Below are 27,707 nucleotides of genomic sequence, written 5' to 3' on the forward strand. Positions count from 1 at the left end.
TATACAATTAAAATTCAAATCTATTTTTATTTATCATTAAATTAAAACTATTTTATTTATATATATAAAATTTATTTATATCATACAGATAACCAAAATTATTATTATTTTTCATATCTGTATCACATAATAAATAAATTAAAATTTATAATTTATATGAGAATGTATTCTAATGAATGAATGCAAATGTGAAATGAATGTCATGCATGAATCAATTTATCATAAAAATTAACAGGTAAATTTTGGGGTATGACAGTTGGCATCTTTCTAAAATAAGGGAAAGGTTAGTTAAACAATTATCAAAAGAATAACCAAATACCGAAAAGTCATCCATGAAGACCTCCATATGCTTTTCAAGCATGTCCGCAAAAATGGAGGTCATGCATATTTGGAAGGTGGTTGGAGCATTACATAACCCGAATGGCATTCTTCTGTATGTGAAGATACCATAGGGGCACGTAAAAGCTGTCTTCTCTTGATCTTCCGGCGCAACAGCTATCTGGTTGTATCCAGAGTATCCATCAATGAAACAATAGTACTCATGACCTGCCAACCTTTCCAACATCTGATCAATGAATGGTAGCGGAAAATGGTCCTTTCTGGTTGCCAAATTCAACCTCCGGTAGTCGATGCACACACGCCAACTCGTGACCGTCCTAGTAGGAAGTAACTCATTTTTTTCATTCTTTATAACTGTAGTTCCCCCTTTCTTCGGGACCACATGCACCGGGCTCACCCAAGAGCTGTCGGAAATGGGATAAATCAACCCGACGTCTAACAGTTTAACAACCTCTTTCCTGACCACTTCCTTCATCATGGGGTTTAGTCTTCTTTGTGGTTGCACCACCGGTTTGTGACCATCCTCAATGAGAATTTTATGCATGCACACCGTAGGGCTAATTCCCTTCAGGTTTTCTATTGTCCATCCCATGGCACTTTTGTGTTTCTTCAACACCTTGACAAGCTTGTCTTCTTGAGAAACCTCTAAATGAGAGCTTATAATAGCCGGGCATTTCTTTTCGGGATCTAGAAAAACATACTTGAGATTATCTGGTAACTGTTTCAGCTCAGCCACTTTCTTGGTCTCATCTTTCTTTTCTTCAACTTGAGGTTCCCTTAAGTTTTCCCATCTGAGTGATCGGGATCCCTTAACGGGCTGTTGTGTTGCCATCAGAGTTACCACTTCCATCTTCTCGTCACCCACTTCTTGAGTGTCTTCAAAAATTGAGAGACTTAGGACTCTCTCCAAGGGTAATTTTTGTTCCCCTAGGTGATTTTCTTGCAGAACCATTTGATCAATAACCTCTATGTGTTGGTTGGTGGCCACATCATCTTTATATTTCATGGTGTTGCGCACATCAATTTTTAACTCTTCGTCATAAACCTTTAGAGTCATGGTGCCTTCTTCTATATCTATCAAACACCTCCCGGTGTCCAAAAATGGTCTACCAAGAATGAGCGGTATCTCTTCATCTTCCGGCATTTCTAAGATCACAAAGTCTACCAGAAATACAAACTTATCAATCTTCACAAGAACGTCTTCCACCACTCCATAAGGTCTCTTCACAAAGTGGTCAGCAAATTGAAGTGTCATTCGGGTATCTTGTAATTTTCCAATCCCCAACCTCCTGTAAATGGATAAAGGCATGAGGCGCACACTTGCCCCCAAGTCTATAAGGGCCTTCTTGAAAGATCTATCTCCGATAGTGCAAGGGATAGTCACCGAGCCTTGATCTTTTTTCTTTATCGGGATCTTCATACCCTGCAAAATAGCATTGCAAGTTTTGGTTAGTACAATAGAGTCAGTGTCAGTGCTCCTCTTTTTTGAAATAATGTCTTTCATGAATTTATCATAAGAGGGCATTTGCTCAAGTGCCTCCAAGAACGGAATGTTGATTTCAAGCTTTTTGAACATCTCCAAGAACTTTTCAAAGTTCTTCTCATGTTTCTCCTTCTTCTTGTTTCTTGTTGGGAATGGGAGTTTGACAACCGACTTTGATTCACTAACTTTTTCTTTAGCTACCGGTTTAGGTACTGTCACCTTCTCACTAACAACTTCATTCTCTTTTATCTCCAAATCAACTTCAAGCAATTGGTCTTCTTGTTCATCATCTTTTTCGGGGACTTCTTTTGCCTTACCACTCCTTGTGGTAATGACACTCACATTATTATGCTCTCTTGGATTCGTAACTGTAGCACTCGGTAATGCACCTGGTGTTTGCGAACCCGCGAGTTGTTGAGCAATTTGACTCATTTGCACTTCCAGATTTTTTATTGAAGCACCAGTGTTTCTCAGATTACTTCTAGTCTCCTCTTGAAATTGAGAACTTTGAGCTGCCATTTTTTCGATGGCAATTTCCCAATCTGCTTTTCTGGGAACCTGTTGTTGGAATTGTTGTTGAGATGGATGAAACTGCTGCTGCTGGTAAGGTTGTTGTTGTTGTGGACGATATTGCTGTTGTGGTTGACTTTGATACTGGGTGGCACTTGCTTCTGAGCATTTCCTTGCTGGTCCTTCCAGGAAAAATTTGGATGATTTTTCCATCCAGGGTTATATGTATTGGAGTACGGATTATTCTGCTTTAGAAAATTAATCTCTTCTACTTGTTGAGCAGTTGCCACACAATGCATGGCGAAGTGCGGACCTCCACAAATTTCACAACTAACAGCTTGAATAGGTTCGATCGGTTGCACTTGTGCCACAGTTTGAGTGTCAAGAGTCATTTTCTTGAGCCTTCTCTCTACTTCAGCTGTTATTTGATCTTCCATCTTCACAACTTGATTTGCCAATTTAAGATCAATGATACCTTCGGGTTGACTTACACTGCGGTCATAGAGTTCCAGATGTTCATTTACTGCAATGGCTTCAATGATTTTCTTTATTCCAGTGGCTGTTGTAAAGTTTCTTGAGCCACCGACACCCGTGTCTATGAGTTGCTTAGTCTTCATTCTAAGTTCATTCACAAAGTTTTGCATCTGTTCAGTTGCATCCATGTTATGAGTAGGACAGGCAACCAACATTCGCTTGAATCGCTTGTAAGCGTCTCCGAGTGACTCTCCTTCTTTCTGTTTAAAGTTAACAATATCATATCTCTCACGGATATACACAGAAGTAGGGAAGTACTCATTCAGGAATGTTGTCTCCATTTGTTGCCAAGCTGTTATGCTTCCCGCGGGTAAAGAGTAAAACCACACTTCGGCATCTTCCGATAGTGTAAACGGGAACATAACCAACTTTTTAGCTTCTTCTGAGTGTCCCTCAATTTTCAACGATGTCGTCATGGTCAAAAATCTTTGTAAATGCTTGTTAGCATCTTCATTGATTTTTCCGAAGAACGGTCTTCTCTCGAGTTGACGAATCGTTGACGGGTGCAGCTGAAAGTGATCAACATTTACCGGTTGGTTCACAATTGTTAACCTTCCAGTAGGAACATTTGCACCCCCATAGTCACCCAAAAGTCTTTCTGCAGGAGGTGGTGGGGCTTCACCCTGTGGTTCAGCCATTGGTTCAGAAACAGCTTCTGAGTCTTCTGAATGAACAGAAATAGCTTCTTCTTTTTCGGACTCAGAAACAATAGGTGCTGATTCTGAAAGTTCCAACCTAGCTTTTCGTCGTCTTGCACGCAATAATCTTTCGGGTTCTGCGTCAAAAAGAAATTCAGCCGAGGCCTTACCTCGCATACACAGATTAGACAATTATTAGATTAAACAATAAAAATAAAAAAATTTAGCTGCAGAGCAACAAAATTCCAATTGAATTATTTTTCAACTTATACTTTTGGCAGTCCCCGACAACGGCGCCAAAAACTTGATCGGTAAAATAGCAAGTGTACTATTTGCACCAATGTAGTAATAAAAAGGGGGTTATCCCGAGTATCGGTCTCGAGGACTGCGTAGAAAGTATCAATTTTTATAATAATTGAATTAAACAAAAGTTCATATGGGTTGGATGTTTGTTTTCACAATTGATAAGGAATAAAAATATAAAGTGTATAAAACTCTTTTAGTCGATATAAGAAATAATGCTAATGTCAGGTGTATGAATTGCTGTGTATTCCACTTTTTCCATATCATATAACATCGATGCTATTATAATTCAAAACAGTTTCTCCAGAGTAGTTTTCTCTAATTCCTTAGTTAAAACCATGTAACAGGCAATTTCACTCCTAATTCCTTCGTCAGTCAAATTGTTGTTAAGAAATATTTATTTTATCAAGAATTTATGGTAACCACAGTTTGATCCTCACTCCTAAGTGATTAAACGCGGGTTTTATTATACAACACGTGATAAGGCGGTTTGTCCGACCTAAACCTTAACCAGAAATCAGAATTTCATTTGTCCAATAAAATTAAGCATTAAGCACGTTGTATAATAATTTGAATTACGAAAACATCAATGATTATAAGAACATGGATAAAATATTCATACAGTAGCAATTCAGGGACACCCCCTAGCATTGGGGGGTTTAGCCTCTCATAATATTCAAAGACAAAAGATTACAAATTAAAGACATTACAAGTTGTTGTTGATGAAAGTTGATCTTCAATTTCTTCCGATCTTGAAGATTTCTTCTCTTCTCCACACCTTGCAAGGTTGCTTTCTCTTTTCGTATCTTTTCTTTTTATGATCCAAAAGTCCCTTTCTCAGTGCTTCCAATCTAACTAAATAGTTTCCAAACAACTAAAAATAATGCCAAAAGCCAAAAATGCCCTCCGGATGTCCACAGGATTAAAAATTAGAAAAATCAGAATTTTGAGCGAAATGGCCAACACGGGCCGTGTCAGGTGACACTGCTGCCCGTGTTGGCTCCTCTGTAGGTTCACAAGGCACGTTCTGCTGACACGGGCACCCGTGTCAGCCCACTGTTTTACTGGGTTTCTGCTGGCTGTTCTGCACATGCTAACACGGGCCGTGTCAGGTGACACGGGCACCCGTGTCAGCCCCCCCTGTTTTGTCCATTTTTTCGCTTTTCCTTAAGTCTCTAACCTCCCTTCTTCCGGTACACACTTTCGGACTTTTAATCAAACCTGGAAACCAACATTCTACACGGAAACGCATAAAATGCGACATAATGCAAAAACTACTAATGAAACATAAAACAAACGGAAATTCATAGAATGCAATAAATTGAAGAAATCACTAAAATAAAACGCAAAAGTTACCGATTTATGAAGATTCCATGCTGGATAGATGATGAAACCTGAGTGTAAATGGTGGCCGATCAATGGATAAACAATTTCACTACGATCCTATTCAAAACCCGTGATGAAATGTAATTCCTTTCACAATGGTTGACATTAACAACCGTGGTGATATGTACTTTAATTTCAATTATATATATATATATATATATATATATATAATATATATATATATATATATATATAATATATATATAATATAATATATATATATATATATATATATATATATACCGAACCATGTCATTCCATGAATATATAATCACGGTTAATTAGTTTGACCGTAATGCAATGTTTTTTCGTAAATATAAAAAAGTAATGCGCGTCAAAAAATGAGGTATTACCACGGTTAACTGTCAGACCGATGTAATTTAGTGTTACAAAAGGTATATTTTATAGTAGCGACTAATTTTTATTTTCAATTCTCTCCTACCAACTATTATATATTGGATGCAATTGAGATTAACAGCGAATTTCATTCAGGATACTTTGAATTTCTTAATGTGAATTGCACAAACACACTAAGCATATCTTTTGATAATAGGTTACAGAAAAATATTTTCCTACATTTTACTGATGCATTAATAAAGCAAATGATGATTTAAAATAATTAAAATGGTAGAGAAAATGGTTGTATATATTTTTATTTTCGTGTGTTTTATAGTATCTTTGTTTATAGAGAAGTTCACGTCACTTGATGAAAAGAAACATCTTTAGGAAATGAAATCAAAACTTGTACAACTATACATTATAATGCTTGATATTCAGATGTATATCAAATAGACGTGTTAGACCGGTTGATAATAATATTGTCCTTGATACAAAGGTTGTGTGTTCTACATATGTGTTGGTTTACTTTTGAATAAATCCTATTACCATTGAACAATATTTTCAATAACAATGTATGTACATTATCCAGAAATAGATTGGTAGACAAGCTTTGAACCAACTATTCATTTGAATAAGTGTGCATAACTCACACATGAAATCTCGATACTTCAAAAGAATTATAAAATTGACACATTTAATACGACCTTGTGTCACATACCCTTTTCACGAGAATTTAAGAGTAAATCTCTTTAACTCTATGAAGCGGTTTCACTTCATTCTCCTATATATAAACTATTTCAGAAATGCACTCATAATTATATTTTCCAGCAAATATATGATATATGACTATTAAGAGGCAAACCTCATCCTACCACATTTATTCTTATGGTCCAAGTACATTTACTCATTGAGATGTATCTTCTGTCAAGTACTTCAATCACTTTAATAATGTACTTTCATCATTAAACTCAATACTTGATGTTAATCGAGTGTGAGTTGAGTTTCTATTATTGATGATTAATAAGATATGAGCTTGTATCACATCCCTACACGATGCCTTCAACATCGTATCATTGTCCATCATTTTGTCAAATAATTGCAAGATAGTTCAATTTTATGAATTTTGAATATTCAAACACACACATAGATATATCTTTTATTTATGTTTGATAGTTTAACCAACTATCGCACAATAATGAAAATGTAGTCATTGAATTACTTTTTATCTCATAGTAACATTTTAAATCATTCAACATTTATTATTAAATCATTTAATAACAAGCAATATGATTTAAAGTTTGACTTTTCTTTCAATATTCACACAACATATTAATACAATAAGCATGTAAAACAACTATGATAAACATGATTATCAAATTTTTATATCCGAAATAACCATGATCATGTATATTTTATCATATTCAGTATTTTATCATACATTCAATCATGTAAATTGTAAACACATATCAAAATTAAATCTAAATAAGTAGATTGATTTAATTCTCTTAAATAGACTTTTATCATTTACATGACATACAAAACATACATACATACACTTGAAATTTATTATACAACTATCAATCATTATATTTTAAATCTAAATGGCATAAGATTGAATTTTAAATCATAACACTTAAATATATTTAATAAAATAAAGAAAATAATATTTTCCATTTGAAATATAAATCAAATGACATTAGTCCAAAACATATTAAATTCAATATATGTATATTTTTTCATGTAACAAATTTTATTAAAGGAAAATTCAATATTTTTATAATTAATATTTATTAAAATATTAACAATCAAATTTCATTTTAAATTTCTTTGTAAGTAAATATAAATCTCACTCTCATATAAATATACCACACAAAAATTATACAAACCAAATAAAACCACATTATACAACACAAACTTGATTAAAACTTTTCCGTACACATTCTTAAAAGTGAGTAATATCTAGAAGTTACTTCTATGCAACAAGATAATCCTTCCGTACAATTGAGTTCTTCTCTTTATTCATCTTTTTCAATAACCCATATTCACTTTTAAAATGTTCCGGTTTGCCACAATGGAAAATACTTTCTTTCTTTCTTTTCCTTTGTCCATTTCTATTATTGTCATGAACATCTTCACCATGTATTTTCATATCATCATTAAACCTTTTAGATTTTCCAGCTTCCACAACATGTATTTTCTCATGAGTAAATTGGTAGTTAGCATCTTCTTTTTTATGATACTCTTCTTCTAATAGAATGTGATTACCCAATTGCTCAAGAGATATATCCTCATTTTTTATGTTTTCGAGACCTTTTTATACCCTTCCACGAAGGTGAAAGTTTGTCTATTATGGAAGACATAACAACAGTTTCGTCCATATGCATTTTGTATTGTTTGTGATTATTGAGAATACGTTCAATTTCATGCAATTATTCTATAAAAGGTATACTGTCTACTATTTTATAGTTATTGAAATGGGAAACAAGAAATTTATCACGTGTAGCATCTTCTTGCATGTACCTTAACTCTAGTTTATCACATAGATCTTTTACAGATTGACTGCTTTGATAGATATCGAAAAAAAAGTTTAACATACCGCTGAGAGTATGGCTCATGTAAATGTAAACATCATTATCCCATTTTTCCTCTCTCTTATTTCAGCAATTGTTTCTTCTTCCCTTTCTACTGGTCTTGTTGTATTCAAAATATATACCACTTTCAAAGTTGTAAGCAAGAATTTCATCTTTTTCTGCCAACGGATAAAGTCTCCTCCATCAAACTTATCCAATTTCACAAAATTAGATGTAATTTCTTTAAGTGACATTGCCATTGTTTAAGTAAGAAATTGAACCTAAATATTGTTGGATATTTGTGATTGTTGGTGGATGTAATTTCTTTGGGTGTGAATACGAAAGTAGAAAAACAGTCTAGAGGGGGGTGAATAGACCCAAAATAAAAAACGCAACTGTCATTTTCCAAAATCAAAGTATTTTCAAAATGAGTTGCGCGTGAATGGTTTTAAACGAAAATGAAAATTATATAATCGCTTATGATCAAGCAAACACACAGTTCATTTCACAAACATCTAAGATTATACACAATGAAACGTTTGGTATGAATTGATTCAAGTTGTATAGTCAAAAGAAGTGTACACAATTGATTAAATATGGAATACTAAATTCAATTAATTTTTAGATTTATCAATCTCAATACTAGCTTGACTAATTGTTCAATTCCAACAAAGCCTAAGCTTTATGTAATTAATCGCTACCAACAACAAAACGATATAATACGACGAAATTGAAAAAGCTAGCATGCAATCATTACGAAATATAAATGCAAGAGTATAGTTAGAGAGATGAAGCCGAGATTTATAGTGCGTGTAACACCCTAACTTTTAATTAGCGTATTTTAATTGTTTACTCGTGTTATTATGGATTATTGAATTTGATTATTTTCAGAGTGTATGGGTAATTTGGTAATTTGCTAAATTACCTTGGATATGAGATTGAGAGCTGATGAAATAATATTATTTGAATTACCACATATAATTAATAATATTAATTATTTGGTAATAAAATAAAATAACAGTAAATGGAGAATCCTGATTAAATAATTATTTAAGTTGAATATTTATTTAACTTAAATATTTATTTGATTTAAATAATTATTTAATTGAATAAATAAGAGAATGGGTCATTTTTGTGAATAATGGAGAGTGGGAGGTAGAAGGAGAGAGATTTAGATTTAATTGAGAAAAAAGTGTGATTTTGAAAAGTAAGGTCATATAAATATTAAAAAGTGGGGAGAAATTAGGTTAGAATGCAATCTGACAGAACTTGAAAGTGAGAGAATTCTAGGAAAAAGTGTAAGGTTTGGGAGCAGAGATTCAAATAAGTTCTAGGAGAATAAACCGTACTGCAAATTCGAGGTAATGGGGGGGGGAGAATTGTCTACTCTCGGGTGATTTCAGGCTTGCAAGATAGTGAGAGTTCATTATCCTCTTATCAACGCCTTATGGATTGATATATGTTTCCCTTATTTTTCCTTTATGTGATGAATGAGCTACGTGTTTTCTTGACTATTTTGGAATTATGTTGAATTGAGTATTTTTATGTGTTTGCTCTTAGACCTTAATAGGGGATTTGGGATAAATCCCCTCAGATCTCTATAAGTTATTGTTGGATGTGATAACCTTGTATTATGATCTTATTGTATGATTATCTGCTTCTTTGTTGGTTGATTTCTATTGAGTTGGGACTTTGCCCCCGGGGATTCGAACGACTCTGTTTGGGTCGTTTGATTACCCAAATGTGTGATATTGAGAACTTTGACATGTTTCCCTAAATTTTCTGAGTCAATTGTTTTTTTTCAAATTTTCCAAAATTAAGAGAAATTTAATTTTTAAGTTATTTTATGAAAAATCACTTTTTGGTAGAAACTTCAAATTCGAAAAATATTTTCTTTGAAAAATAGAACTTCGGGAAAAATCGGAGAAAATCAATCAGGGGGATTTCGGCCACGCCGCTGACGGTGGCGGCGACGAAGCAGTGCTGGTTGGCGACAGTTGAGCCGCGTCAGAAAGGCAGCGGCTAACGATCACGACAATCACAGTCGCGCGATTGTTGCCTTGGCGGCTAGGTCTCGTTGCGCTTTGGCGGTGGTTGTGGAAGACATAGCGTGGTGGCGAGTCGTTACGGGTGAACACGTCGTACGACACGGTCGCGTGATTCCTTGTCGGTGATTTTGCGGGCAATGCGGATGTCTGCGATTGCAAGTGGGTCGCATTGCGCCATGTCGGCGGCGGTAGTGTCACAGAGGCGACCCCCGATGGCGGCCGTCGGTGGTCGATATCGACGCGATATCGACTTTTCGGGCTAGTTCTTATTTTCTGACTTTTTAGGCATTTTCAGTGTTTTTTGAGTTATTGAGCATTACTTGGAGTTTTGGAGTTCGAGAGCCCTTCAGTGGTATTTTGGAGCATCTTGTGACATTAGAGTCCTTTTTGTGACCTTAGAGTCACTTTTGCGTAAATTGAGGAAATTGCTTGTCATTACCCTGTTGATGGTTCGACATAATAATAATAATAATAATAATAATAATAATAATAATAATAATAATGATTTTTGAGAGTTTTTGAGAAAATATGAATATTTGAGAAATTAAAAGTCTTTGAGACTTTTTGAGATGTTTTGAGCAATTCGATGAGTTGAGAATAATTGGTAATAACATAACTTTACCTTTTGAGATGAAATAATTAAACTGTTTTTGCATTTTTTCTATTAATTTGGTTATAAATAATAAATAATAAAATTATGTTTGTGGATCTCCACATAAACCGTGGGAATATGTGCGGATTCGTAAGGACAGGGGTGGGGGACAAAATCCCCATGTGGCGGGGATCCGAGACGGGGATGGGGAATAGATTCGAGGGTGGGGATTGAGGCGAGAATATATCCTTCGTCCCGGCCCTCCCCATTGACATCCATACTTCTATTCTTTAGACCTCACTTCGACAATTCTATCGTCCAATCAACCACTATTGTTGTTCCACCGTCCAACCAGTATTTCCCTTTCTACCCCCTTTCCTCGTCCGTTCTTCCAACATAACTCACAATCACAATATCTTTAATTTGTTTTGGTTAAAAATGGTGTTGAGAAATAAGTGCCAAGAACGAAGTAATTATGTGAGAAAGAGAGTGTTTCTTGAAAAACAAGAAACATTTTTTATTTAAGAAGAGAGATGAGAGATAAGAGATAACAAATATGGTGAAAACAAATTTTATATTCTATTTTACAAAGAGCGTTAGTTGTTTACAAGTGAATCACAATCATCTCTCATCTAATAAGTGAGAGAATAACCTACATATATACTACTAACATATATATCTAATGTATGATGATTAATCTATTACATGACATACATGGCTACTTCTTGAAAAATATACATGATGCATGTTGCAATAAACATGAACAGACTTCAACTACTGCATACATGATTAGACTTCGACTACATCATGTGAATTCGACCATGTCAAATTCTGAGTACTTCGACTCTTTCGAATCCTGAAGCTACCCCCTTAAAGTTTTGAGTTCGATCTAATACTATATTATTACAACAAGCTACAAATATCCATCTTGGAACAAACTCAAAAACCATGGGAACAAACTAGCTATCATCATGCAGTTTTATCAACTACATACATTGGAAAAACTTACAGCTTGTCAATGACTTGTGACCATATCAGCAGTATTGTGATCCGTAGAAACCTCTATCACTTCGACTTCTCCTCTTTCAATTATCTCTCTAACAAAAGGCATCTTAACATCAATGTGCTTGATTCTCTCATGATAAGCTCAATTCTTGGGCATATGTATAGAACTTTGACTATCACATTTAACAATGATTGCTTGGCTATGAAGTTTCAACTTCTTGGCAAAACCTTCAAGCCACAATGCATCTTTCACAACTTCAATGAGGGCAACGTATTCAGCTTCAGTGGTTGATAAGGCTACAACCTTATGAACTGTTTCTTTCCAGCTGATTGTTGTGCCAAACATAGTGAAAACATATCTAGATAGAGATTTTCTAGTGCCCATACATCATCCATAGTCAGAGTCCACAAACCTTTTGATTTTCCTTTAGACATCATGACCTTTGGCTCCACTAGAAATCAGGACCTTGTTCAGGGATCCCTTTATGTATCTTAGGATCCATTTCAAAGCTTGCCAATGAGCTTTTCCAGGGTTTGCGATGCACCTACTTACAAGACTTACTGCATAAGCTATGTTTGGCCTATAACAAACCATAACATACATCAAAGAACTTACTCTACTAGCATATGATATGCTATCCATATAGGCTTTTTCAACTTCAATACTAGGACTTTGAGTTATACCCAGCTTGAATTGTTTAGTTGTTGGTGTTATAACAAGTTTTGAGTTTGATATACTAAACATGTCGATAATTTTCCTTGGCTAGGACTCTTGAGATAAGCATAATTTGACTTCTTTTTATCTCTTTTTATGTCAATACTTAAGATCTTGGTTGTAGCTCCAAGGTCCTTCATTTTGAATTCCTGATTAAGTTCAACCTTCACCCTCAGTACTTCATCAACGAGGTCGTTTGCTATGAGGATGTCATTCACATAGAGCAATAGGATGACAAGTGAATTTTTAGGTGGGAACCTGAAATAGACATAATTATCAAAGTTGTTCCTTCTGAAGCCTATGTGTGCCATGAACTTCTCGAATTTCCTATTACATTTCCTAAGAGATTATTTCAGGCTATATGATGACCTGTTCAGCTTGCACACATAACCCTTCTTACCTTTTTATTCATACCCTTCAGGTTGCTTCATCAGGATTGTTTCATCTAGGTCAACATACAGAAAATCATTATTGGCATCCATCTGCTACAGTTCTAGGTCAAATCTAGTCATTATGGCAAGAAGCATTATAATGGATCTGTGTTTCACAACATGAGAGAATACATAATTGAAATTCATTCCTTCCTTCTGAGTGAATCCCCTTGCAACCAGACTTGCCTTGAATCTCATCGAGATAACGCCTTTGATTCCTTCCTTTACTTTAAAAGTCCACTTGCAGTTGACTAGTCTGGCCCTTGCGGGTTTCTTGACCAGCTTCCAGGTGTTATTATCATGAAGAGATTTGATCTCATCATCCATGAATTTCAACCATTTCTTCTTATTTCTACTCCTCACAACTTCTTTGTAGTCTCTAGGTTCTTCATCAAGGACCTCACTAGCAGAGATTAAGCCAAAAGCTATGAGATATGCATAACCAAGTTTATGAGGTGGCTTAATGACTCTTATCGGTCTGTCCCTTGCTAGCAGGTAGTCATCATCAGTTTCCTTATTTGCTTCAGCATCTTATGCTTCTGCTGCAACTTCATATTGGTTCCATCTTGACAATGCAATTCAGCTTCTTCCTGATATTGCTCCTCTTCATAGATATTTCAACTTGTACCACCATCATCATTTTTCTTAAAAACCATCTCATCTTCATTGACAACTACATCACGACGTGTGATGCACTTCTTGTTTCCTGGTTCTAGGCACCACAGCCTATAAGCCTTTACTCCCCCGGGATACCCAAGGAACATGCATCTCACAACTCTAGGTTCGACTTTGTCTTGCCTAATGTGAGCATAGGCTACACAGCCAAATACTCCAAGTCTGTCGAGATTTGGTGGATTTCCTGACCAAACTTCTTCAGGTGTTTTCATCCTTAGGGTAGTTGAGGGACACCTGTTTTATCAGGTAGGAAACAATCACAAAAACCTCGTCCAAAAATACCTTTTTCAATCCAACACTAACCAACATGCATCTCACCATTTCCATGATTGTCCGATTGAACCTCCCAGCCATGCCATTTAATTGACGAGTACCTGTAGCAACCTTATGCCTTGTAATACCAGACATACCATAATAATTATTTAATGTATCATTGTAAAACTCTAGGTCATTATATGTCATTAACCTTTTGACCTTCCTGTCTGTCTGATTCTCCACCATAGTTTTCTAACTTTTGAAGTTTTCAAAAGTCTGATCCTTAATTTTCTGAATGAATATCAATAACTTTCTAGAGTAATCATAAACTATGGATAAAAAGTATCTTGCACCTGAGTGTGATGGATTTCTTGAAGGTCCCCAAAGATCAGCATGGATGTAATCAAGGGATCCATTTGTTCTTTGTTGGCCTTTGTTGAACTTCACTCTACAAGATTTACCAAATATACATGGTTCACAAAACTCTAGATTTTTGACCTTATCACCACCTATCATGTTTTTTTCCTAATTCGATCAGGCCCTTTTCACTTACATGGCCAAGTCTGATGTGCCATAACTCAATCTTTGTCAAGAGCTTTGATGATGCAATATCAGTTGAACCACTTATTACATCGTCTTCAAGGGAATACAAGTCTTGCTTCTTTATGTCTCTCAAGACTTCCTTCGATACCTTCATGATTTTTAAGATGCCTTGCTCTCCTTTGAAAACATATCCTTTCTTATCAAATTCACCAAGAGAAATTAAATTTCCCTTCAGGTCAGGTATATACCTGACACCTGTCAACAACTTTATGGTTTCATCATGGAGCTTAAATCTCACATACCCAATTCCTGCAATCTTGCAGGCTTTATTGTTTCCCAGCAACACTGATCCACGATCTTGATCACATAATTCCTCAAACACATCTTTGTTTGGAGTCATGTGCAAAGTGCAACCTGAATCCATATTCCATTCTTTACTAGAATTGTTGCTAGAAACCACCAGGACATCAGATGATTCATAATCATCCTGAACAATGGCTTCATTTACATTGTCATTGTTATCACCATAATTCTTCGCCTATCAGGACACACCTTTCTTGTATGACCTTTCTTCTTACAATGACAACACTTAAAAGCATAAGCATCCCCACCATAAGACTTTTGTCGAACGTTACTCTTCTTCTTCTCAAACTTACCATCCTTCTTCGAGAAATTTCCTTTTACGGACAAACCTTCACAAATAGATGACAGATTGTGCTCCTTCCCTTTGTTCAAGTCCTTAGAGTACAAGGTCGATTGAACTTTTTCAAATGTTAGGCACTCTCTTTCGTACAAGAGAGTTTCTTTGAAATGGGCATGGGATCTTGTTAAAGCACACAACAACAACAACAACGCTTGATCTTCATCATCGATGTCAACATCAATATTTTGCAAATCAAGAATCAGTTTGTTAAACATATCCAACAGCTCATTCAAGGCTTTATCTTCACTCAACTTAAATGAATACAACGCCTGTTTCTGATAGAGATGATTGACCAAGGACTTGGTCATGTACAAACCTTCGAGTTTGACCCACACATCTGTTGCGATTTTTTCTTTGAGACTTTCCTTAGAACATTATCATCAAGGCTCAATATGATGGCACTATGGGTTTTCTCGATCATTGTCGCCTTATCTTTCTCCATTAGGGCAACATCCATGTTTTTAGATCCCTTCAGCACTTCGAGAAGACCTTGCTGAACAAGAAAGGTTTGCATCTTCAAGCGTCATAATCCAAAATCATTTACTCAAGTGAATTTCGCAATCTCATACTATGTTGATGACATCTATTTCACATTCACTGGACTAGTTTGTTGAGAAAGAGAGAGTTTCTTGAAAATCAAGAAACCTTTTGATTCAAGAAGAGAGAGGAGATAGGAGATAACAAAGATGGTTAAAATAGGTTTTCTATTCACTTTCACAAAGAACGATAATTGTTCGACTACTACTGCATGTGAATTCAACTCTATTGAATTCTGAGTACTTCGACTCAGTTGAATCCTGAAGCTACCCCTTACAATTTTGAGTTCGATCCAATAGTAACTTATTACAACAAAGCTACGGTATCGATATTATGATCGGATGTTACTATGTTTTGGTGATAAAGAAGAATATTAATGTATGAAATTTTATTATTAAATTGAGAGAAAATTCTAACTATTTTGATAAATATTTATAGTTTCTATAACTAATTTACATATTCAACGAGTCTCAATTGATTAGCCATATTTCAATATCACCATCAATATCATAGTTTCAAAAATTAGTACATTTGGACTATTGTCGGTTTCAATTGCAAGCATATTGGACTATTGTCGGTTTCAATTGCAAGCATATTGGACTATTGTCGGTTTCAATTGCAAGCATAAAACAATGGAAATGAACACAAACATGTCATGAATCATAGTTCAATCTTAAACGACAAAAAGTCTAAATTTCAGGTGCTTCAATTTTCCAACTTGCTGTTCATCGTCGCCATAATGTCAATGGTTTGCTGTGAAATATAAAATTATCCAAATATTAGTTATAATAAGGATGATCCTGAAACTTCATAATATGAATATATGGAAAGTTGTGATGTGAAGGCTTCACATACCTAGAGAAAGTATTTGATTCTGAAATGTCTCTCATGCTTAGTTTATTAAATGCTGATGCAGAATCATCATCTAATAGTTCAAATTCAAACAGAGCATCTTCAATAGCTTGATTCAATTTCTTGTCATCATCAGCATTATGGAAACACTTTCTTTCCTTTGCATCACAAACAATTTTTCTCCACACAGAGTTGCTATTAACCAATGTCGAAGCATTTCCTATTATCCAAACGCAATGCCTAGCCCTCGTGATTGCCACATTAGCTCTTTGTCCATTGGAAAGAAAACCAACTTTTCCACTCAAATTTGATCTAACTGTGGATATGATTATAATGTCTTCTTCGCCACCTTGAAAGCCATCAACAGAACGAACATTAACAGAAAAGTTAGGATCCGAAACCATGTACTGCTTCACTCTCTCTTGGATTTCATGAACTTGGGCCTTGTATGGAGATATGATACCTATGCTAACCTTATTCTTTGTCCTTACAAACTCTGCCAAAAAAACAAAAGATTACATAATGTATAAGGTACTCAATTAAGCCAAATCTGATTAACAAACTTATTCATAGAAGAGAAAGAGAAACTAACCCTTTTTAAGTCTTCCAACAATCTCACAGATAGCAGCAGCTTCAATCACATTCTTCAAACTGTGATCATGATTACACTGCTCTTTGCCCTTAGATATGTTGATGAAAGAGTATGAACCGAACAAATTTCCTTCAAGGAAACGTTTGTTATAGCTGTTTTCTCTTACAATCTCAGCATCAGAAAGTTGCTTATCATAGAACTCTTTGCTTGGAAACATGCTAATGGATGGATGCATTCTATATTGAACATTAAGCATATGCTTCTTGTATCCCAACATAACTAGCCTCTCAAATAAGCTTCTTCCAAATTCAGCCCTGTCAGCAATCTGAAACAAACACCATAATCATAAGCCAAAATAAAAATGTTACATGCAAAAAGTTAATCTCTGTCTTATTTTTTCTAACTACCTTGCTTTTGACCATTGCAGGAAGTTGTTTCTCGTCACCAATGAGAATACAGCGCTTGAGGCCAAATAGTTGCAACGGAATAGTTGATTCACATTCTTTAAGTTGAGCAGCTTCATCAATCACTAAAAACTCAACTTTTTTTATTCCTTCTGTGAACAATTTAGAAGAACTTGAAGCTGTACACAAAAGAATGCATGCATTCTTCAAGCAAAACTGTGATATTCCATATTTTGTTGTAAGCCTAGGAAGCTTAATAGTCTCTGAAAGATAACAAAGTGTCTCAAGCAACTCTTTTTCTAAGCTTAACCATCCAAACCAAGCAAAAATGACTTTTCGATCTTCACAATATTCATGAAATGCTTGTTTTTGTTTGCTTTGATTCATGGAAACTTCAAGAGATTCTAGCAACTCAAGAACTCTAAAAATCTTCGCCACCTCATTAATTGGAAGCAAACATGTTGGTAAATGAGTATACAAAGTTGTCATGAATGACTTTAACTTCTTTCCACACAAACAGAATCTTTGTCTTAAAAAGTGTTCCATACTCATACCAACACTTAACTTTTCATCATCTTTATAAATATCATATTGTTCTACAATATAACTATATTTCTTCTTCACAAACTCCTCCATGGTCACAGGACAATGATACTTACACTGTTTCTTGTATGAAAAATACGAACCTTTGACATGACTATAATTTTCAGATACAAATTCTTCGAATGGCATAACTTCGGCATTCACCCTATTCTTATATAAAGCATATTGCTCTTCAGGATCCTTGAGTAACTTGATCATTGATTCCAAACTATTTTTCCATCCGGTCAATGGCGAAAAACAGCATAACAATTCATCCACTCTATTATCTAAAAACACTTCATTAAGACCTTTATAAGAATCTATTTTCATTCTTTTACTATTTCCAAAGAGAACTATGTCACCAAGACCATATGCACCATGCTCAAGTGAATCCTTAGCTATGTTGTGAAGGCGCGAAGCCACAGCCAATACTGCAGTATTTGTTGGTGCGCATGTTACTGTTCTGATTCTTAACTTAAGGAGACAAAATAGCATTGAAGCAACTGTCGTTGTTTTTCCAGTTCCTGGCGGACCCCATATGATTTTTATAGGATCATTATGATGACACTTGTTCATATGAAGACAGCTTGCAACAGCATCTTCCTGAGATTTGTTTAGATTCTGAACTTCGATTAGGCTTTTTACTCCGGAGTAGGATTGACCGAAATTCATTCCTGATAGGCAAGTATCACAGTTTTGTTCCATCTATAACATATAATGAATTAATCAAATCATGAAACTTTTTATAACAATATCTAAAGTAATAATATCAATGAACAAGAATGAGTCCTGTTAGCAAGGTATTAAATAGAGGTTGCAGTAGCGATGCAGTTGTGAAAAATACAGATGATAGTTGATGCAGCCACAATTAAAACAGCAAAAACCATGAGGCCACATCAATTGCATTCGATCAAGATTTGCTGCGATATCAAGAAACATGTTGCATGTGAAATCTAGAGCTTTGATTATAAGACCTGAGGAAGATAAAATAATTTGGTGATTCTTACCCTTGAATAAGGCTGCAACACTTTTTTAATTATATTCAAGCTAGATCCTTCCATCTCCGAGTTCAAGGATTTCCAAATACGAACATTTGTGATCATGTTTACAAGATAAACAGCATAGAGTTTCTGAGCTTCGTTCGATCTCAAATCAAAGTTATTATGCATCTCCATGGACAACAGTATAGAAATCTCATCAGTAAATTCATCTTTTGATCCACAAACATAAGCCATATGACAGTATCTTTTGACCCTGCTCAAGTCATCCGGACTTTTCGGCCGAATATTTGTGAATGCAATGAGATCACCAGCCTCAGGTTCATATTTTCCTACACCGTACACTTCATCAGTAACGTTCTTCAATGAAATTTTATAGAACAAGTCGTACGGAGGATCGAATTCCTTGGATGTCTCCATTGTCCTAATTTCACAAAAAGAAGCTTGAGGAACACTCAACAAGCTTGAATATAGGTCACAGTGTGTTTCCTCAATCAATGCAGGAAAGAATGAATTCATGTAATGATTTATTGAATAGAACTTCTTTGGAATCTTCGGCACCTGTGCGAAATTTAACAGCATTTCAAGTTACCTTTACTAGGAGTACATGGAGAATTCTTAGCTTATTAAGAGTAGTGAAAAGTGAAAGAAAAAAAAAAGAACCTGGTAGTTGAAAAGATTTTCGTTGAGAATATCGTCAAGAGTCCAAGAGAATACAACATCTATTAATCTCGCATGACGAAGACATTCTTCCATGGTATAACATCTCTTTTCCATCTTTGTTTCTCAACACTAAATCTAACAGCATAGCACATAATCAATATCATCATGCATGGTATCTTGGATTTGTACTCATAAAAACACAATAAATAAGCAAAAAAAGAAAACAAAAGTTGGTAGCAAGTTACATACGTGAAGCTTGCTTTGAGTTCTTGGTGCCTGATTCTTCTTCTTCTTCTCTTTCCAGAAACCTTTTTCTTTCTACTTTGGAGAGATTTTATGTTCAATTTCTATTTATTTTTCTCCTTGATCAGGCTTCGGTTATTTACTTCAACCGCGAAGCCCACGATGCCTTCCAAATTTCAGTCATTCTCTGCCATTCGATCAATCAAAGTCGTTAAAATAAAGCCACGTGTCTTTTCTCTCTGGTTAAGTTTTCTCTTTCAAATATTTCTAGTACTACTTTTTCTGCTACTGCTACAAATCTTTCCATTTTTATTTTCGTTGTTTATTTAAAAAATCTATTTATAATAAAGCATTAAAAAATTAATTATATATTTTTATAAAAATCAACGTGATAATATTTCTTTATTTAATTTTTATGCTACAAATCTTTTCATTTTTATTTTTGTTGTTTATTTAAAAAATCTATTTATAATAAAGCATTAAAAAAATAATTATATATTTTTATTAAAATCAACGTATAAGATAATATTATTTTATTTAATTTTTAGTTTCATTATCCTTATTTAAAAAATGAAAATAAAGAGTGGTTAACCATCCTTGAAATTCTAATCATTTCATTAGAGAAAAAAAACTTATTAGCATTGTTATTTGAATGCTTTATTATTTTATTTTAATTTCAAATGACTTTATTATTATTTAAAATATAGTTTATTTGATAAATAACAAAGCACAAGTTAAATCGTTATACCGTAAATTAAATAATTTATTATTATTATTTTAATATTTTTTTAGTGTTATATTTGTGAAGTTTCTAATCGAGTCGGAGCTTTGTAGTCCTTAAGAAAAGTTGTGATCATAAGAAGGTATCACTTTGTTCCAAGTACCTTCCGTTTGTCCGACTATGGGAAACATGGGAAATGACAGTTCTTGGTCGGAGAGAAGTTAGAGTCAGTAGTTGATCCACATTCTCTTTATAAAAAATGGATTCAACAGTCCACTAAGTGGGCAGTGATCCTTTCCAAGAAAGCTTTAGGCCCAAATGCTAAAATGGATTCAAGAGTCCACTAAGTGGGTGGATAGTGATCCTTCCCAAGGAAGCTCTAGGCCCAAATGCCTCTATAAATATCTCCCCTCTTAACGGAAGAAGTCCATCTCATAATTGACACACAATACCTAAAGCAACATGTTTGTATATAGAGTCTTTCACCTCACGTGAGTTGACATCTCAAGTAACCGTGTAACTACTTGTCGAGTGACATTGGTGTATGCAGCAACTTCCACCCATTCGTTTTGTTCTTCAATAAAAGTCAATAAGAGCTGATTCATCGTGTATATCGTAATTATTATTCCACAATCTCATTTAATTATTACATTATTATTTATTTAATAATTATCGCACTTACCAATAATTTTACATATAAAAATATTTTTTATCATTATCTCCAATATAACAATTATTTTATTATTATTAATAACGTCACTAATTTCATTACTTAATACTTAGAATGCGTAAAGGTAGTTTTCATTTTTATTAAATATACTCCCTCGGTTTCTTTATAAGTGTCACTTTCTTGCAAAAAAAAATTATTTCTTTTTAATTGTCACAAGGTAGTATTAATTGTAATTTTGTCAAAATTACTCATAGATAATGATTGCAGAGAGAGAAAAAGTAAAGTGAATGTAATAAATAATTAAGGGTATTATAGGTAAAAAAAGAATTATTGTTTGAAAAGTAACAATAATGATTAACTTCCTTGGTATGTGTAAAAAATCAAAAAATGACACTTAAAAAGGAACGGAGGGAGTAAAAATAAATTAATTTCATTACTTAATACATAGAACACGTATTGGTATTTTTCAATTATATTCTTTTCTTTTACATTGTTTCTCTCTCCATTTCTTCATGTCGATTCTTTCTAAGTTTAAGCTTGAGCACTTGGGACAATTATTTCCATTGCGATACAAGTTTTTATTTTGTTTTTATATAATTTCTTATCATGTATATGCCTTTATTCATTTCTATGTAGGCTTTAATTTCAAATATGTCAAAGTAGATTTTTTTTTAGGATTTAAGGTAAGGAGGATGACAGATCTCAAATTGATTTTTTATAGTTCTACTTTCAACGGGGGTGTCTCTATGAAAGTAGAGATATCTTACATACCAAAGAGTGTGTTTTCAATTTTTTCAATTTTCTACAAAATTGTTTTAAGATAGGAATTATGAACCCTAAATCTTGTCTTTAAAATACTTTATTTTTTAGAACAATTATTTTTCCAAACCATAAAAATTAACAGTCTTAGATAAACACAGATGGTAGATCTAGATACTCGAATTGGCCTCTAAGAAATTATAACTCTTTTGTATAACTTTGATATTATCATATGCTTGCAGCGTGTCATCGTCACTAGTGAAGGTCAATTCAAGGATGAGTCCCTCCTATAATCTCTTAAGTAGAGACTCGGATTCCTCAAAATATTGAGTTTGTATCTTAAATCAAATTCTCCAACTAACTTTGGTTTCTTAAATTGAGACTCGGATTCTTCAAGTAGTTGAAACTCGAACCCGATAGCCTGGGCCAATTGCTTGTCCTCTTCGGCATTATGGAAACAACCCCTTTTCTTAGCATCAAGAACTACATTTCTCCAAATAGAGTCACTTTTGATTAAAGTAGTTGCATTCCCTAATATCCAAAGGCAGTATCTGAGGAAAAAAAAAACTCAGTTTTCAGTAAACATAGATACATCATAGCAAGATTCAAAAGAATACTAGTATATAACATACCTAGCCCTAGTCATAGCCACATTTGTTCTTTGTCTGTTTGAAAGAAAACCGACTTTACCACTCCCGTTAGATCTCACAGTAGATATTATAATAATATCCTCCTCTCCACCTTGAAAACCATCCACAGAACGAACATTAACAGAGAAGCCGGAATTAGAAACCCAAGCGTACTGCTCAACTTTCTCTTGGATTTCATAAACTTGAGCATTATAAGGAGATATTATTCCTATGCTAACACTCTTCCTTCTCCTCATGAATACTGCCAGAACAAAACAAAATACATTGTAACACATAATATAAGTACTACTACATACTGATTTTGAAAACTTCCTATTCAGTACAATACAGCATAAAAAATTAAAAGAAAAGAAAAATTGACCTTTATAAAGGTTTTGAATTATCTCAGAAATAACAGCAACCTCAACCATGTTCTTCAAACTTTGTCCATGTACAAGTTTCTCTTTACCCTTATCTATGTTAATGAAAGTATAAGAAGAGTACAGTTCTCCTTCAAGGAAAAACTTCTTATAGCTTTCTTCTCGGACAACTGCGGCATCAGATAGCTTTCCATCATAGAACTCCTTGGATGGAAACAAGCTAATGGATGGATGCATTCTATATTGAACATTAAGCATTTTCCTTTCGAATCCCAAACTTGCAAGCCTCTCAAACATACTTCGTCCAAATTCACACTTATCTGCAACCTAGAAAAAAATAATTTTGAACATTTTGAGAAAAAATCTTCAATTGCTGAGAAAAATCAATTACTAAATGTAATGATTAAGTACCTTGCTTTTGACCAATGCAGGAAGTTGTCTATCATCTCCAATGAGGATGCAATGGCGGAGACCTGTCAACTGTAATGGAATTGTTGATTCACATTCTTTTAGCTGTGCGGCTTCGTCGATTACTAAAAACTGCACTGGTTTCACCATGGGTAAGTTTTTCATTTTAATAGAACTTGATGCAGTACACAAAACTAGACGAGCATTCGACAAGCAAATAAGTGCTACTTGTTCTCTATTGCCAAATTTAGGTAGGGAAACTGTCTCAAAAAGCGAACTTAGGATGATAAGGCACTCGTCCTTTTTGACGTACAATGGTTGAAAGTAAGCAGGAATGCTTTCATCTATACAATGAAAGTTGGTTCCCTTGAATTTGGCTTGCTGCAAGGAATTTCCCAGAGACCTTAGCAAATCAAGAGCATGTCGCATTTTTTTGACCATTTCCGGTGAAATGAGAGATGTTGGCATGTGCGTGTATAAGGTTTGCATAGAGAACTTGACCCTCTCATTTAGTTCACCAAATTTCTTGTTGTATTTATTTACTATACTCTGCTTTTTTTCTTTAGCAAAATTCTCCATGAACTTAAGCAACCATATCATGGATCGCAAGCTAGTCTCCCATCCAGTATTTGGATCAAAACACTGCATAAGATTCTTCACCCGGTTATCAAGAAAAATATCTTCAAGGCCTGGACGAGAACTTAATTCCATCCTCTTGCTATTGCCAAATAGAACAATGTCACCCAAACCATATCTATCGTGCTCAAGTGAATCCATAACTAAACTACGCAACCGAATTGCCACTTCCAAAATTGCAGTATTAGTTGGTGCACAAGTCAGTGTTCTGGTTTTTAACTTGAGTAGAGAAAATAATAAGCATGCAACTGTCTTTGTTTTCCCTGTCCCTGGTGGTCCCCATATAAGTTTGATATCAGCATGATTACAATCTATCATACTAACACACCTTGAAACAGCATCCTCTTGGGATTCATTCAGCTTCTGAGAACGAATTATCGTGTCTTGTTTGATGAAAGAAGATCGACTATCTCGTTCAGACAGGCAAAATTGACAGTTTTGTCCATTCTGAAATACAAAAAAGCAATAAACAGGTTGCACATTTAATAACTGCAATAATATTTTACAGGACATAATGCACTGAGTATTTCACAGTAATTTCCCACGCAAGAAAAGTGAACATCAATACTCATTCAGATCAAAATATTATTCTTACAACTTGCTGTGGTTCCAACACTGTTTTAATTATGTTCACCGGTGAGATTGAATTCAAAGCATTCCAAATACGAACATTTGTCGTCATGTTCATAAGGTAAACTGCATAAAGTTTCATCTTTCTGTTGTACCACAAATCATAAGAAACATCTATCTTTGTGCATTTGGATGATAGCTCTTTGTTGTTCCACAAGTCATCTTCAATATCCATATCCATCTTCATGCATTCGCATGACAAAACTGAAATCTTATCAGAAAAACCATTTATTGCCCCATTAACATAGACAACGCGGTAGGGACTTCTGATTCTGTTCAAGTCATTATAGCATTTGGGCTTAATGTTAGTTAAAGCAATGAGATCTCCTGACACAGGTATGTAATTTCCATCATTTTCAAATTCATTAGTTTCCAACCGAATGATGTGATGAAACTGTATGAGTTGATTCTGAGCTTCAGAAATGGGAAATGTCAATTGTGTGCTTTCTTCAACTGCCATAACTTCACAGAAAGGGGCTTGAGACACAGCAATCAAGCTTGACGATAAATCAGCACGTGTTTCCTCAAACAATAGAGGAATGAAAGAGTTCTTGTAATCTGTAGGTGACTTAAACTTCTCTGGAATCTTGTGAACCTGACAGAACATGGGTTTTCCCAAGTAATTAGTAGAAGTTATAACATGCAAAGGCAAAAAGAAAAAATGTATTACAATTTCTGATTAGTGTTGAATAAAGAGGGTAATAGAAACCTTGTCTTTGTAAAGATTTTCATTCAGAACATCCTCCATGCGCCATGAGAGTACAGCATCTAAGAGTCCGTCAGGTTTAACATTCTCTTCACTTGCATCACAAGTATTCTCCATCATCTTGTCTTTCTCAACCTTTTAAAGCAATCATAAAAAAGAGTCAGTATACCTGCTACTAGCTAACCAAAACCCACCCAAGAAACTAGAAACAGTTTAAGATATGTCTTGTTCAACCTTTCAAATAGACATGATCAAGTTTGCAACTTAGAGTGAATATGAGAGGTTTCATGCGTGGTTGAGTAATATTAATGATTTTTTTTTTGTCAGTACTTAATGATTTTAAAATTTTAATCATGTGAGACGGGGAGAGAAAATTATGAGTACTAGTAGGAGTACTAGTTAACAGTATAATTAATGAAAGTGTTTTTAATCATAGAAATGCTAGTTTTAATATGGCGCATGATTGTAGTTTCATTGGAAATTACAAGATGTATTGTCTTCTAAACTTCTATAGCTCCTTTTCATGCATGAACTAAATTATATACTAGTACTAGCTCACAAGGATTATTAGGTACTAGGATAAAATAAACGCGGTATTTACTCAAAAATATTAAACAATGTATAAAAGTAAGGAGACCTAAAGCATTGTAATGTAAAAATAGCATTATAAATGTAAAATCACATAAAAAAATTATTTAATTAATAATTTAGTGATCATGTCATCTTTTATATTATTACTCCCTACGTTTCTTTAAGTGTCAATTTTTGACTTTTTACACATATCAAAAAAGTTAATCATTATTGTTATTTTTTAAACAATAATTCTCATTTTACCTATAATACCCTTAATTATATCCTACATTCATTTTACTTTTTCTCTCTATGTAATAATTGAATAGAGGTAATTTTGATAAAAATGCATTTAATACTACCTTGAATTCTTTAAGTGACAATTAAAAAGAAACAAAAATTTATCAAAAAAGTGACACTTAAAAAGGAACGGAGGAAGTATTAAATAAATTTTTATTTAAAATTTAACACATAAATTATTTAAAAAATATATAAAACTAAACATAACATAAAGATGAATTCAACAGAATGAAGTAATAGGATTTATGATTGGGGCGTTTAGAGAGAAAGGATTTTCCTTCTAAGACTAGAGTTTCCTGAATGGATGTCGTTTCCCCTCTTGTAGGGATCTCTCATCCGGTAATGATGCTTCTCTCTTCCGATATGGAGGCTCTCCTCTCCTCTATGGATCTTTCTCCTTCATTATGGAGTTTTTTCCTTTCCTTCCCATCCCATTGGACCATTCATCTTTGATGGATCTTTGTTTTACTCTAACTCTAACCTTCATCATGGTTTTAATCCTCTCCTCCAACAACCACCGAGATCTTGCAACGTCGAAACCCTCTTCAACAACCAATGGGCCAAAATCGCACAAACATGGAAAATGACCTCCTCTAGAGCCCCCGCCATCGGAAGATCCAAAATTTTGGAGATATTGTGTTTGTGATTTTGTTATAGTTAGTAATGGTGTGAATACCAGGTTAAAGAGTCGCTTATGAATCTCTTTTTAATCTTTTTACTATGTTGCGCACCTCCGAGGACAAAGGTTGATCTCACTACACCATACAACTAAAATGTTAACATCGATATTGAAATTTGGTAGAATTTCAAGGATTTTTATCTTATGGTGATTCCTAAGATTCTAGAGGTATGTTAGCCTGAGAATTTTGGTTTGCTATTTTGATATGAAAGTGTGATATAGAGGTATGAGATTGCTAAATAACATAGTTATGGTTTCGACATTTGATAACTTTGATTGAAAGAGTGAGTTCGAATCGCTTATCAGATGTTTTGAGACTTAGTTTATTTTGAGTTCAAGGTTTAGATAACCTAGAAAGCTATAAAGCCTAGTATGGAAGAATCTCAAGAACATATTCACAAGATTATGATCACTTTCTCTTCAAAACATGTTCAGAATTTCGAAAAAATCTATGGTGATTTGGCATATTTGATAGAAGTAAAAATGAGATAAATTCACAGGCTAAGTACAGATAGCTAAATCATTTTGACGTTATGCTCCAAGGTTCGATAAAAGCAATTAGGAGATTTAAAAGACAGTTTGAAACAACAAGAGCAGTTCAAGACAATTAAGACACGTCAAAGTAGACTAGAAGGCTGAAGCCCGCATAAGGGAGTACATGTCGATTTATGCGAGGATA

The 27,707-nt window shown here is 34.3% G+C and overlaps 2 protein-coding genes across 2 annotated transcripts; both read right to left on the bottom strand.

Moving 5' to 3' along the window:
* Nucleotides 1–16,146: 16,146 nt before the first annotated feature.
* On the bottom strand, nt 16,147–20,063 carry LOC127118319 (uncharacterized). Its single transcript, XM_051048491.1, has 7 exons — nt 19,947–20,063; nt 19,698–19,832; nt 19,044–19,595; nt 17,458–18,741; nt 17,051–17,375; nt 16,462–16,954; nt 16,147–16,359 (listed from the first exon to the last, which is right to left on the bottom strand). The coding sequence occupies exons 2-7, from the start codon at nt 19,809–19,811 to the stop codon at nt 16,332–16,334; spliced, it is 2,796 nt and encodes a 931-aa protein (XP_050904448.1). The 5' UTR covers nt 19,812–19,832; nt 19,947–20,063; the 3' UTR covers nt 16,147–16,331.
* A 2,292-nt stretch (nt 20,064–22,355) lies between these two features.
* LOC127122116 (probable helicase MAGATAMA 3) lies at nt 22,356–25,596 on the bottom strand. Its single transcript, XM_051052511.1, has 6 exons — nt 25,483–25,596; nt 24,739–25,368; nt 23,511–24,590; nt 23,102–23,426; nt 22,723–22,981; nt 22,356–22,641 (listed from the first exon to the last, which is right to left on the bottom strand). Exons 1-6 carry the CDS (start codon nt 25,594–25,596, stop codon nt 22,356–22,358), a joined length of 2,694 nt encoding a protein of 897 aa, XP_050908468.1.
* Nucleotides 25,597–27,707: the final 2,111 nt, after the last annotated feature.

Source organism: Lathyrus oleraceus, chromosome 2, assembly GCF_024323335.1.
Source record: "Lathyrus oleraceus cultivar Zhongwan6 chromosome 2, CAAS_Psat_ZW6_1.0, whole genome shotgun sequence".
Taxonomy (NCBI): domain Eukaryota; kingdom Viridiplantae; phylum Streptophyta; class Magnoliopsida; order Fabales; family Fabaceae; genus Lathyrus; species Lathyrus oleraceus.

Excerpts from the sequence above, each read along its gene's own strand:
- LOC127122116 (XM_051052511.1), bottom strand. The coding sequence starts at position 25,596 with ATGGAGAATACTTGTGATGCAAGTGAAGAGAATGTTAAACCTGACGGA. Across the intron at positions 24,591-24,738 it reads TGTTGGAACCACAGCAAGTT|AATGGACAAAACTGTCAATT; the intron begins GTAAGAATAATA and ends TTTGTATTTCAG. Across the intron at positions 22,642-22,722 it reads GTGGCTATGACTAGGGCTAG|ATACTGCCTTTGGATATTAG; the intron begins GTATGTTATATA and ends TTTTTTCCTCAG.
- LOC127118319 (XM_051048491.1), bottom strand. The coding sequence starts at position 19,811 with ATGGAAAAGAGATGTTATACCATGGAAGAATGTCTTCGTCATGCGAGA. Across the intron at positions 18,742-19,043 it reads TGTTGCAGCCTTATTCAAGG|ATGGAACAAAACTGTGATAC; the intron begins GTAAGAATCACC and ends TATATGTTATAG. Across the intron at positions 17,376-17,457 it reads CTGCAATGGTCAAAAGCAAG|ATTGCTGACAGGGCTGAATT; the intron begins GTAGTTAGAAAA and ends TGTTTGTTTCAG.